Source organism: Bacillus rossius (genome assembly GCF_032445375.1).
Source record: "Bacillus rossius redtenbacheri isolate Brsri chromosome 9 unlocalized genomic scaffold, Brsri_v3 Brsri_v3_scf9_2, whole genome shotgun sequence".
NCBI classification, from domain to species: domain Eukaryota; kingdom Metazoa; phylum Arthropoda; class Insecta; order Phasmatodea; family Bacillidae; genus Bacillus; species Bacillus rossius.
The window spans coordinates 5,532,647-5,546,119 of NW_026962013.1; the positions used below are offsets into that span (position 1 = coordinate 5,532,647).

The 13,473-nt window shown below is 41.8% G+C and overlaps 1 protein-coding gene across 1 annotated transcript in view; it reads right to left on the reverse strand.

The window, feature by feature from the left end:
• Nucleotides 1-13,473, reverse strand: part of LOC134543058 (calpain-1 catalytic subunit-like) — a 177,480-nt gene that overhangs the window by 37,105 nt on the left and 126,902 nt on the right. The window contains exons 5-9 of the mRNA XM_063387780.1: nt 10,342-10,482; nt 8,679-8,853; nt 6,228-6,472; nt 5,098-5,270; nt 1,297-1,502 (exon numbers count right to left, since the gene is read on the reverse strand). Coding sequence (XP_063243850.1) covers nt 1,297-1,502; nt 5,098-5,270; nt 6,228-6,472; nt 8,679-8,853; nt 10,342-10,482 — 940 coding nt within the window. The remainder of the gene's footprint in view (nt 1-1,296; nt 1,503-5,097; nt 5,271-6,227; nt 6,473-8,678; nt 8,854-10,341; nt 10,483-13,473) is intronic.

Sequence of the window (13,473 nt, forward strand, 5' to 3'; positions counted from 1 at the left end):
CGCATATGCCTGCCGGCTACAACCTCACGTAAGTGTAGACTAGAATGCTCATTGAGCCCTCCTAAGACAATTAACTTTCGGCGCTGGCCGCCTCCAGCGAACTAGTAATCATGTCCCCGCGAGACTACCGCGGCAAATTCACAGTGTTATGTTAGTGTCGTGTTTTGTTTTGTAATCAGCATGTGTTAGTGTAATAGTACAATGGCTCAGATGGCTCAGATGCCGCATAGCGCATTATCATAGCTTTTGTAGCGGTTCTGCCACCCCGTAGTGTATGTGTAGGGAGTACAGCATACCCATGCGTACCACCGGAGAAGTCCGCGGATTAAAAGCCAAGTCGTCTACGATTATTCCGCACCATTCCATCCTCCACACGGCCAAGCGGCCTCAGTGGATTTCAGGGTAGACTTCAAGCAGCGTACCTGGCGGGGCAGGCGGGGGCAGAGTACCCACGACCCACCATCAACGGCCTAGTGTCCCACTAGCCTGGCGCCCCCCCCCTCCCCCCTGGACAGCAGCAGCACCGTGACGCCCCTAGCGCCCATCAGGTACTTCCCGGGCCTTCCACAGAAGCCGGGTGACGGCAGGTCCCATATGAATAATTTATTTGCAATTTAAATAATTACATTAAATATTAATAAATAATTGGAATTAATAAATTAGAATAGGCATTCAGCATTTTTATTGTTTGCCATTATTACTTTTAATTTATCTCAATTATTTTACTAAATTAAAAATTAACTTTTATGCGGTTTATAATAATATTGAATACTGTGAATTTATTAATTTTTATTTTATTTTATGGAATTTATATTTAACCAACTCCAGTCATTTTATTTTTATATTTCTATTAATTATTTACATGCAAAATGAAAGTTAGTTTTTTTATCACGCCAATTAAGTATAACTTCTAACGGGTGTAGCTACATAATTACACGCAACCGTTTTTTTTATATCTGCGACTAAAACACGGATTGTGATGTTACGACCCACCTCTAGATCCGACGAAGCCATGAAGGCAATCTTACCAAAGACCAAATGGAAACTCAACCTGGTTTTCTGAAACCAAATACAATCACCGACTACACTGCCACCTATGAACGTACAAATAAAAAACGTGATGGAAAGTGATAGATTATAGAATATATTTTAAAATAAAATCAGTGGCGCTATCTTTCGTGTCCACTGGAAACATCAGGAGAGTACCTGCTCCGACGCTCTCTATGTACGGGGAAAAGAACTGGCAAGCTACAGTGGCGCTGTCTGTCGTGCCGACTGGAAACACCAGGAGAGTACCTGCTCGGCGACGAAGTGCGCCGTCAGCCGCGCCGTGTTGGGCGGGATCTCGTAGACGGCGAAGCCGATGGCGTGCAGCGGCTTGCGTCGCTGCGTGGCGCGCGGGTCCGTCTCGTAGTGCTGCGTCACCGACACCACCACGTGGCACTTGTTGGCGGCGGCGCGCGGGATCTGGATGTGGAACTGCGGGTTGCAGGCCGTCGTCTCTGCGGCACGACAGTCGTTAATTACTAAGTGTTTCCAATCAGTTTTAATTTCTATCACAACTTCTTTACATACTATTCTTTTTAGAGTTACACTTCTTTAGGCGCTTTATGAAAAAAAAAAAAAAAGGGGGGGGGTTTGTCTGTAAAGTCTGTTTACGGACGATAATTTTTACGTGATAACGTCATGAGAAAACATTGATGAAAAATTGCATACTTTTTAATTATCAAATATTACCTATTTACAGTTTTTGCAAATTCAATTTAAATAATTTGTTCAAAAGCCCGCCTTAACCTGTTTGATAGTATAGAAGATTTTCTGGCACGGTGGTTGGCCGGTTCTTGCACGCTCGGCTCAGGCGGAACGTGACAATGAGTCGTGCTTTTTTCGTGGCGTGCAGCCGGCGTTCATCGATTTATAAGACGTTATCACGTCAAAAACAAAATGAACAGAGTGAATGTTTATAATGCGCGCGCACCTTGCAACAAAATTTTCATAGGATGAAAAAAAGGCTACACACATGTGCTTTTAAATCATATATTTTTGTGATTGTAATTGAATAGGTACTGTTGTGAATATTACTGATAGGAATTGTGTTTGTAAACATTTTTGCAGCATTTTTATTGATTTTCATTATTATTTATTTTGATTATTTTACTAAATTAAATAATTAATTTTATACACGCGTTTGTATTAATATTGAATACTGACTATTTTTTTTTTTTAATTTTTATTGAATTTATAATTTACCAACCTTATTTATATTATCATTCCAGTAGTTCATTTTTTTATTTCTATTAATTGTTTGCATGCTAATTTAAAGTTAGCTTAGCATTACGCCAAGTAAGTATAAGTTTTAACGTACTTAAGTGTAGATTTATTTTTTTATTATTTTGCAAGGTTAAATGCTTATTTTCTTAACTTATTTATAGATGTAATAAATAGTACATATAAAAAATGTGAGCGAGTCTTTCAGTAATCGCCAGAGATGTGCAACATCTAACCTCGGTAACTAGCAAAATTATGTGTTCTAATTTTGCAAATACACTTACAATACGATACACGAAATTAAACGTAGAATTCTTTAAAACAATACCGAGCGTGATAAATATACACAATATGTGTTTAAACTACATTCCTGAACGCGAATCACACGTAGTTTCCGCAAACCGCCACTAGAATTTTTTGTCAGAGCAGCTACGTCGACTATTGAATCATTTGATTGGCAGATCGAAATTTTAAACTATAAAATGAAATGGCTCTGATGAAAGCGGAAAAGACTTGAAATATACTACACCCCGGCTTTGGACCTGATTTATGACAAAGAATTTTATTTTAAAACTGGCCATAGGTATGTTTTAAAATTCATTAATCAGTAAATACTGTGACCGTGTGTATTTGGCCACACGACGTTTGATGTTCTATTTTCTGCATTTAAGAATCATTTAAGGTCACGAGAGAAACACTAACCTTACCTGTTCCTGTTTACATTGCTGAATGTATTTACTCATATGACCATCACAAGTCATAGATAGAGTACTGCTGTGTTCTAGTAAATACTGGCACTTCAAGCAAAAACATCAGGGTTCCTTCCGCAACAGCTCAAAACTCAGGGGTACCAACCGAGTTCTAAAGAAGAAGAAGAAATATAAATAACCAAGACTCGTCTGTGTATCGATTGTTTTGACTGTAGTGAATATCATTCCATAACTTTCAGTAGCATTCTCTAAAACTCGATATTCTCCTGGAGAATTGAGTGACAATTGAGGGGGATGGAGGCAAATGAAAGGTATATATACTTGTGTTTTGGGGCAGTTAGTTAGATGTAGTTGTTGAACTTAATATTTAAATGGTAGTTGTAACTTTGTCTGATGTGGTATTGTTTGGCCTTAGTTTGTTTTTCTTGCGATGTTTTTCTGGTTACAATTAAAGTGTTAAAGATTTTGTTGAATGCTCTTGTGGCGGCCATATTTCTTTCAATTTATATTTTTCTTTTTATTAGCTCTCCAATCACTTGTGTTAAGTTGTACGATATTTATGTATTTTGGTGCGAATAATTATGTTGAGATGTACAGCCATAAATGTTTTTGCCTAGTTGGCTTATAATAATTTTTGCTATATTTGGATTGTGTTGTTTTTCAACAACCGATAAAGTAGAAACATGATAATTATCCAGGGGCCTAGCCAGGGGGGGGTTTTAGGGGTTCAAACCCCCCCCCCCCCCTTAGCACCAAATCTTTAATTAATTTCTTATTCATCACTCAAACAAATTTCATATTAAAATTAATAAAATTTTTACCATTACAATATTTAAATTTAAGTACCGAAAACTGCTAAAATAGCACTATTTTACACCTTAAAATCCAAATTTTCCCGGGGGAGGACCCCCGGACCCCCCCCCCCCCTCTAATACGGGGGGGGGGGGCATGCTTCTTAACACCCCCCATACACAAATCCTGGCTACGCCACTGTAATTATCTATTTATTGCCATAAATGTTTACCTTTTTGAAGAGCACAATAAAACGATTATAGTTAACCTACTTATTTTCTTGTTGATGTTTTTCTTGCTACCTGGTAAATAACTTCGCATTAGGTTATTTTTTCCTTTAATTTTGATTTCTTAACATGCAGATTAGGCCCCCATCTGGGCACACTTTGTTTACGTTGGAATTTTGTGTGTGTAAACTTGGTAACCAGAGTGGAAGCTTGCATTGAATGGTGTGTTTTCCCGGTGGAACTAGCCCCAATACTATAAAGTTTACATTTAGCTTTGTGAACTTTGGTTAGCACCATCGGCCACGGATGGCAGCACCGTGTTTACACATTTTCGTTCCATGCGACTTCCGTTCCATCCACGAAATTATTTACCGTATACTAAATGCCGTTCACAGAGAGCTAAGATATTACTCATCAAAAACAAATTACATTGGATTACGATTTCCAAGTTGTGTTACATTTTGAACAGGCTTAACAGTCTCTTGGTGTTAACTAAAGTATGTCTGTTGTGTTCGTAACAAGTTTTTGAGGGCATCATGTTCAGAATAGTAAGAAAAAGCATAAATGACGATGCGCACACCGACGGTCTGTATACACTGCACTCACCTGGGTGTTATACAACTGGTGAATCCGGCTTTCACCGAACTTGTACCAAGTTGCTCTGAACTGCATGAAGCTGTGATGACCTGTTCCAAGCTACACTAACTACCTCCAAGCTGTCCTACCTTGTACAAAGCTGCACTATCTTTCACAAAGCGACACTGACCTGCACCAAGCTGAACCGACTTGCACCAAGCTGCTCTGACCTGCTCCAAGCTGCACTAACCTACACCAAGCTACACTAACTTGCTCTAAGCTACACTACCTTACAAAAAGCAGCATGGACTTGCACCAAGCTGCACTGACTTGCTCCAACCTGCTCTGACCTGCTCCAAGCTGCACTGACCTGCTCCACGCTGCTCTGACCTGCACCTAGCTGCTCTGACCTGCACCTAGCTGTTCTGACCTGCTCCAAGCTGCACTGACCTGCTCCAAGCTGCTCTGACCTGCTCCAAGCTGCTATGCCCTGCTCCAAGCTGCTCTGCAGGGGCAGCACTCACCCGGGTAGGCGGGCCCGCCGCCGGCGTTGTAGCCGCCGCGCCACCGCCGCCGCGCCAGCACGGCGCGCCACGGCTGCTTGGAGTGCAGCGCCGGCTCCGACATCCAGTCGTCGGGCCCCACGTGCACCAGGTCCAGGTGCGTGAAGTGGCGCGCGAAGTCCTCGAACGACATCCTGCCGGCACGCCCCCCGCCCGTCAGGGCTACACGGGACTGTCCACGAGTGTCGCGGTGTCACTACCCAGGTCTCAGCTCATCCTCAGCTTGCAGTGTGCCTTTCAACGGGCATATACTTTCTCTTATCAATGCACAATATCTGCCATTAGCGATGTCCTCGTTCCAATGTGCGCTGTTGCCACGTGCACGCCATAGAGCACAAAACTTTCAGACTCAACTTTGTAGTGAAATGAATTTTTTTTTAACGTTTCGGAAAATTTGAATTTTTTGATGTAAATTTGGAATGAGAATTGTAGTGATACAGTTTCCTGATGTATTTCATCGAGAGCATCATCTGATGATTTCCATTTTTAATTGAAAGACGTCAATTTGGTTTTAGCCGTTTTTGTTAACATTTCGCTCATTTAATTTAATTTTAAGAATTAAGGGTATTTTCAGCATTGCTCATACCTTTATGGAATGCCTTGTTATTAATATAGACTGCGTTACAAATAGTTTCCCCTCTGAAATAATAACAAATCGGTGTTTGACATTTGATTATTTTCTGTCAGAATGAAAACTCTAATAATACAGTATGTAAACACTATTTGTGGTCTTAAAAATCAAGAAATAGTATAATTAAAAAATATATTAAAAATAGTTACGATGATATACAATATAAGTAGTGATAGCTCAAATCCCAATTGTTTCGAATTCGAATCAAAAGAGAGCACCTCGGATATGAATCTAGGTGTAAAGTGAAAAAAATTAAATAATGTACAATAATTAAAATTATTAACTATGGTGTTGATACGTTTATACCCTTTAAACGAATGTTTCACAAACTAGGTTTCCAGATTCAATAAATATTGTAATTTTATTTATGTGATTAAATGTTAAAAGTACAACATCTTGGGGAGTGGTAACAGGATACGTACTGACCTCCGGAAATTGAGAGGTTATGAGTGGTGCTCACCAGAACTCGCCGTCGTTGCGAACTCGCACGCTCAGCAACTCCTTGTCTCGCTCGGACAGGCCGTCCCACTCCCAGCTACGCTCGCTCCAGGGCCCCGTCCACTCGCCCCGCCCCCAGGGGTTGCGCAGGCGCACCAGCGGCGTCTCTCCCAGCGGACCGCGCACTCGCGCCAGCCCCGTCACGCTGTAGGCGTGCTGCGTGATGACGCCATTGCGCAGTCGCAGCTGCCTCTTGGTGTCCTTGTCCTGCAACAAGCCTGTGCTGCAGCTCTGGAGTCGTTACAACTACCGCAACTACATCACCTCCTGCAAACAATGTCACCTTTCACAACAATATCACCTCCCACATTATATAACCCCCGCAACGATATCACATCCCGCAACAATATCACCTCCCGCAACAATATCACCTCCCACAACAAAATCACCTTCCACGACAATATCACATCCCACAACAATATCACCTCCCACAACAATATCACCTTCGACAACAATATCACCTCACACATTATATAACCCCCGCAACGATATCACCTCCCGCAACGATATCACATCCCGCAACAATATCACCTCCCACAACAATATCACCTCCCACAACAATATCACCTCCCGCAACAATATCACCTCCCACAACAAAATCACCTTCGACAACAATATCACCTCCCACATTATGTAACCCCCGCAACGATATCACATCCCGCAACAATATCACCTCCCACAACAATATCACCTCCCACAGCAACATCACCTCCCACAACAACATCAACTCCCACAACAATATCACCTCCCACAACAATATCACCTTCCACAACAATATCACCTCCACACAATAATATAACTCCCGCAACGATAACACATCCCACAAAATATCGCCTCCTGCAACATAATTAAATCCATCAACAATATCAACCACCCCAATATTATCACATAACGCAACATTATCCCCTACCACAACCATTTAATCTCCTGAAACAATGTCAGATCCCACAACAATAACACGTCTCACAAAAATATCACATCCCGCAACAATATTACAAACTCAACATTATAACATCTGGCAACAATATCCCCTCCCGCAAAAATATCACATCTCACAACAATATCAACTCCCTAAACAATGCCACCCACGCGATAATATCACCTCCCAAAACAATAACACCTCTCAAAACAAATTTAATACCTGGAACAATATAGACTCCTACAACAATATAAACTCCTGCAACAATATAACTTTCCGCAATAATATCACATCGTCATATATAACACCGCCTGCAACAATATCACCTCCCATAACAATAACAAATCCCGTAACAATATCTGCTCCCACTACAAAATTACATCCTCAACATAATAAATCCCCCGCAACAATATCACCTTCTGCAATAATGTCATATCCTAATACAATATCACATTTGAAACATAACAACCTCTTTCAACAATAAAACCTCCCGCAACCATATTAACTCTCTCAATAATATCACATCCCATAACAATATCACCTCGTGCAATATTATCCTTCAACAATATTCTCCGTTACAAACATATTCTCTCGCAACATCATATCCCACAATATCACTTTCTTAAACATCACCTCATTAATATATCCTCCCGCCACAATATAATCCCCTACCACAATATCACATTTCACAACAATATAACCAAAATCTAAAAATCAAATTACAAAATAAATCACCTCCAAACAAAATCATATTCTCCAACAATAAAACCCCCCGCAACAATAACACACTTCATCAGAATATCACCTGCAGGAACCATATAATCTCCCATAATAATTACATATCCCAACACAATAGCACCTACCGCAACAATATAACATTCCACAACAATATCACCTCCCAAAATAATTTCTAATCCCGCAACATTATCACTTCTGACAATATCACCTACCTCAATAAATTCATCTTCTGCGATAATATCAACTATCGCAAACATACCACAACCCGTAATAATTTTAACACGTACGAAAATATTACATCTCGCAAAAAAAAAAAAAAAACCTGTCGCAACAATAACGTAAAAATAACCTTTAACAACTACCGCAATAATATTTACTACAGCAATACTATTAACCATCTCAACATTATTACTTACCCCAACATTATATAATCCACAACAAAATGTCTTTCACAACAATATCATTTTCCGAAAAAATATATTAACAAGCTGAACAATATCAGCTCCCGCAACAGTAATAAGCCCCGCAAAAATATATCCATCCGCCACAATTTAAACTATTCACCGGGCAGATGCTGGCGAGTGTAACCAGGTTGAGGCAGTGATTCACCTGGCAGATGCTGGCGAGTGTAACCAGGTTGAGGCAGTGACTCACCGGGCAGATGCTGGCGAGTGTAACCAGGTTGAGGCAGAGGCAGGGACCGTGACTCACAGGGCAGATGCTGGCGAGTGTAACCAGGTAGAGGCAGTGACTCACCGGGCAGATGCTGGCGATGAGCAGGCTGGAACGAGGCACGGCGCTGTTGAGCACCTGGAAGGTGAGGTAGCGGTCCTGGCTGGCCAGACCGAAGCTCTGGACGATGCCTCCAGTGAGATCCTGCAGAGCTCTGGTGCTGCTGCCCGCCTGTAGCGTCTCGTAGCAGCCGTACAACCTGCCGCATCAGGACACGCGCACTGTGGGACAACCCTCCTTCTCGCACTTCAGCCGCACTACAACCTTTGAGCTTATTCTGTTAGTACCTTTATTATCCTAGGAAATAAAAACAATTAATAAATTGGTTGTCTGTAAAGTCGGTTTACGGACGATAGTTTAACGTGACAACGTCATAACAAAACATTGATGATATGATAGATGCGCCGCAAGCGTACAGTGAGCGTAACAGGACACATCGTAACGGGACACGTCGTAACGGGATAATGTGCGTAACGGGACACTGTTTCGTGCGTGCAGCCGGCGTTCATCGATTTATTAGAAGTTGTCACGTCAAAAATAAATATCTTCTGGTTGTAGTTAAAAATTTCAAAAAAAACTTACTGCTGGTAAATACGGAAAATATAACAGGCACAGACATAACATTCTATGTGACTTTGTTTTGTGGTGGGTTAAATTGTTTTAAAAATAATAAGCTCTATAACTATGCAATGAATATATGTATAAAAATTAGTAAAGTGTTCATATTTTCTAAACAAAAAAAAATTAAATTATAGCATGTTGCAGAGTTATTGGTCCAGTAAAATAGTAGACGCATGCCACTGGAGTTGCACGTGTTAAATTGGCTGGGAGTTAATTTTAAACCAATTTTGAAAACATTGAAACGGAATTACGAAGACTTTTTTTTTTTTCAAAATGCCGTCTAGGAAAATTAAAGTATTGACTATGAAATTTCAAAACGGCCTGAACCCTCCGTGCTCCGTCGAGATGCGAAGCACGTTTGTAATACTCCTTGCCACTCGCCGACGACTCCGCGGAGTTACCGCGCAGAGGCCGTGGTCAGGATATAAATGTCTTCTTGTAGTTGAATTTTAAACGAAAAATGATTGTCAACTGAAATCCCAGGGAACAGAATGCTGTTAGAACTCCAGCTTTTGCACATAGAAATTTAAGTAATGGTTATGCTAATGAGAAAAGGAAAACAGAACTTTTTAATTTTTTGGTATTATTAATTTTTTTTTTTAATACTTGGTTATTAAATAGATTTTTGATGCTTTAGTTGAAACAAGCTATAAATACAGTATCTGGATTAATAATGATGTTAAGTATTTTACGTCTTCCTTATTAAAACTTGAAAATTGAAGCATTGAATGCTTGGGTTCTGAATTATTTTTTTAAATGGATTTGTTTGTATAGCTCTCTTATTTTTATCTGGATTATTCCAATATCATTGTACCAGATAAGCAGTCGACAGGCAAAAAGGAATATGCGCGGCAGTTAGCATAAAAAAAGCTGATAGACAACATTTATGAAGTAATAAATAAGAAAACACCTTTAATTTCGTAACTGGTCGTCTAGACCAGTAGGAATGATATCGCAGAATCAGTAGTGCTAGACAGCCAGGCATGAGCGAGGCAAAGGTAAGTGGCTCGAGCGATAGCTGTCGCGGAGCACCGGAGGGGTGAGGAGGGGCAAGAGGGGTGATTACTTGGCGTAGGCCTTCTCCAGCAGGGCCGCCCAGAACTCCGTGGGGTTGGAGGAGCGCAGGAAGAAGAGGCGCCCCTTGTGGGTAGGCAGCCGGTCGTCCACCACCACCTCCCGCCACTCGCCGAAGTGCCAGAAGCGGAACCTGCAACACACGCAGCCACGGCCGCGTTCAGAGAGCCACACTCGCCTCCGGCCACACTCGCCTCCGGCCACACTCGCCTCTGGCCAATTCGTCTCTGGCCACACACGCCTCTGGCCACGCTCGCCTCTGGCTACACTCACCCCCCAGGTAAACCTCACCCAAGTCACACTCGCCCAGAACCACACTCGTCCTGGGTTACACTCGGCCGGGGCTACAAAGTTTCCTAAGACACGTTAGAAGATTTTCTTTTATGGCATTACTAAAATATTAACCCGAAACATTTTAAAACAAATATTATAACACTAAGTATATGTTTGTATATATTTTTTGCTTAAACGATTGAATCAGTCTGTAAATAATTCCCACAAACAAACCTCCCCTCATTGAGCTAATTAAACATTGCTATATAACATTATTATATTATGTTATTTAAAAATTAAAAAGAATTTTTCCAGCTACGAGATTTTAAGCCACAGACATTTAAGGTTATTAACAACGCGCTTTACGGCTGTGCTTCTAAGCCTATTGCGAATTTAGAAGGAGAGGATGTATTATTATAATTTTAATGTTAGTTAACTTGCGTATTTTAAAAATTTAGATTACTTTTTACTATGCCTATTTTAGTTTACCATAAATATTCTGGGGTAGTTTCATTATCATTATGTTTCATTTGGTACACCAGTACGTTTCTTTTGTACCCTCATTTTTTACGAAAGTTACTAAGTACGGGTTTATGTTGCTACACGTGGGTTCGCCATCTTTGTGTCACATTTCCGTTCCGTTTTCACTCCTACTAAATGCCGTGTACCGAGACCCGAAGATGTTTACACATCAACTCTAGATTGTAGACGTTTACGCTGGACTTTAACTCAGGACTTTTTAAGTTTCCAATTAAGTATTTTTGGGAATAGTCTTGTAATTACTGTCCCACCCGGGTCGACTGTCTTAGCTTAACCTGGTGTTCGCCCCCTCCACCCCTGCCCTGGAAGGGAATCCTTTTCACAGACGAGAGAGCCAAACGCCCGATCGTGCATCTTCGGTTTTTTTCTTTGTTCATTGTAAATAAATATGGCGGTTTTGATAACATGATACTAATGGTCAATTAGGTTAGGTTAGCTACATTATAAATACTTTAAAACATTGTGGACGGTTGATTTGGTTAGGATAGCTACATAAAAGATACGGAAAAAAAGGCACGAACTTCGGGGAACTTCGGGTTTTGTCTCTCTCGTCTGTGAAAAGAAGGCTTCCCGCTCTGGAAGGGCCTAGGAGAGGAATGCACCAGCGCCGTGGTACCAACCTCTCGCAGTTCCCAGCCCGCGTGAATCCTGACTTCCTGGCCTGGCTTCCCTGTCTGCCCGTCGCTCCCACGGGGTGTCTAGTGTAACATCTCCTCTTGCTGCCGACGCCGCGGCGTGGAACGGCAGGGCTAATAGAGCCCGCTCGAGCAGGGCAGTGCGAGGCGTGGGAAGCCTAAGATGCACATCAAGTTCTATCCCTGCCCGAACACGCCCGAATATTCACCTTCGGCCAACCTCGGGTTTATATATATATGTTTATAGTATTTCTCTGTTTATTTTAATGTAGCTATACTAACCTAACTAACCGTCCATAGTGTTTTAAAGTGTTTTAATGTAGCTAACCTAACCGACCACTTTTAATATTAGAATTCATTTTTCCTGCGCAAAAATAAAACAAATCCCGAGGTTGGCCGAAGGTGAGTATTCGGGCGTGTTCGGGCAGGGACAGAACTTGATGTACATCTTAGGCTTCTCGCGAGTCTTTCATTTCCCGCCAGAGACGTCCAACATCTAACCTCGGCGACAATCAAATCCACGTGTTCTCATTGTTGCAAACACACTTATAACACGAAACTCGTTTAACTTAGAACTCTTTACAATAGTGCCGAGCGTGAAAAATACCTGCATACGCAAATTGAGTGTTTTGAAAAACTACATTTCTCGACGCGAATCGCACGTAGTTTCCGCACCCGCCGCTAGAATTCGTTGCCGGAGCAGCTACGTCGACCATATAATCATCCCGTTTGCATGGCGCAATTTTAAACCTCGTAACGAAACGGCTCCGATAAAAATCCCGGCTTTCGTTAAGGCTAACAATGCGTGCGAAGTGGCCGGAGTGAAATAAAATCAACTAATGAGGCTGGAAACGAAATGTCAAACAGTAGCATGAAAATTAATTGTAACAGTCCTCGTGACGAGTAATCACTTTTATCCGTTTCCTACAACCGCGAAACGGTGCAAGATTTAAAAAAAAAAAAACGAAAATAAACCTTGACAATGATTTTAATGGTTAAAATGTCTGACTAATGAATAGCCTATCGTGTGACCGACAGAACTCGCATCAACAATTGGCGCTGGGTGTGCTCGGACCACTACCGCCGAGACCGCACGAAGTCTCACGGAGACGCACGTAGCGCCATCTCCATCTGCTGCACCGCCCGGCGAGAGGAAGTCGCGGGAGAGAGGAGGAAAAATAAAAATCGAGATGTTAAGCAAATCGATTCCTTCTCGTTTCCGTCGGTATTGCTCGTATCTGATGGCGACAGGTTCACGATCGTTTTCACGCTGCAGTTCACGCTCTGCTAAGCGACGAAGGTCACTCATCCGTCGTGGTTGTTACGTCTGTCTGCCTTCACTGGCTCCGTGGGAGGGCTGGCGATGCAATCGCAGGCAAGCGGCGCTCAGAGTCGCTTTTCAACCGCCCGCCTCCACTTGTTGGTGGGAAGGGGGGGGGGGGGGGACAATCACTCCGCGCCATAGAGTAGATAATAATTCAATTTCGGAGATTTCATTACGATACCCGCCATTCTTTGTCGCCGCGCTCGGGGATGCATTTAATTTGGTACCGATCTGTAATTTGTAATGTGCGCGATTTACCAAGGTCGTTTATTCATTGCTATTTAAATGTTAAGATCTTTTCTGCACTCATTTGATTTCCTACATCTTTAACGTGTGTTCGATTTGTATCTCT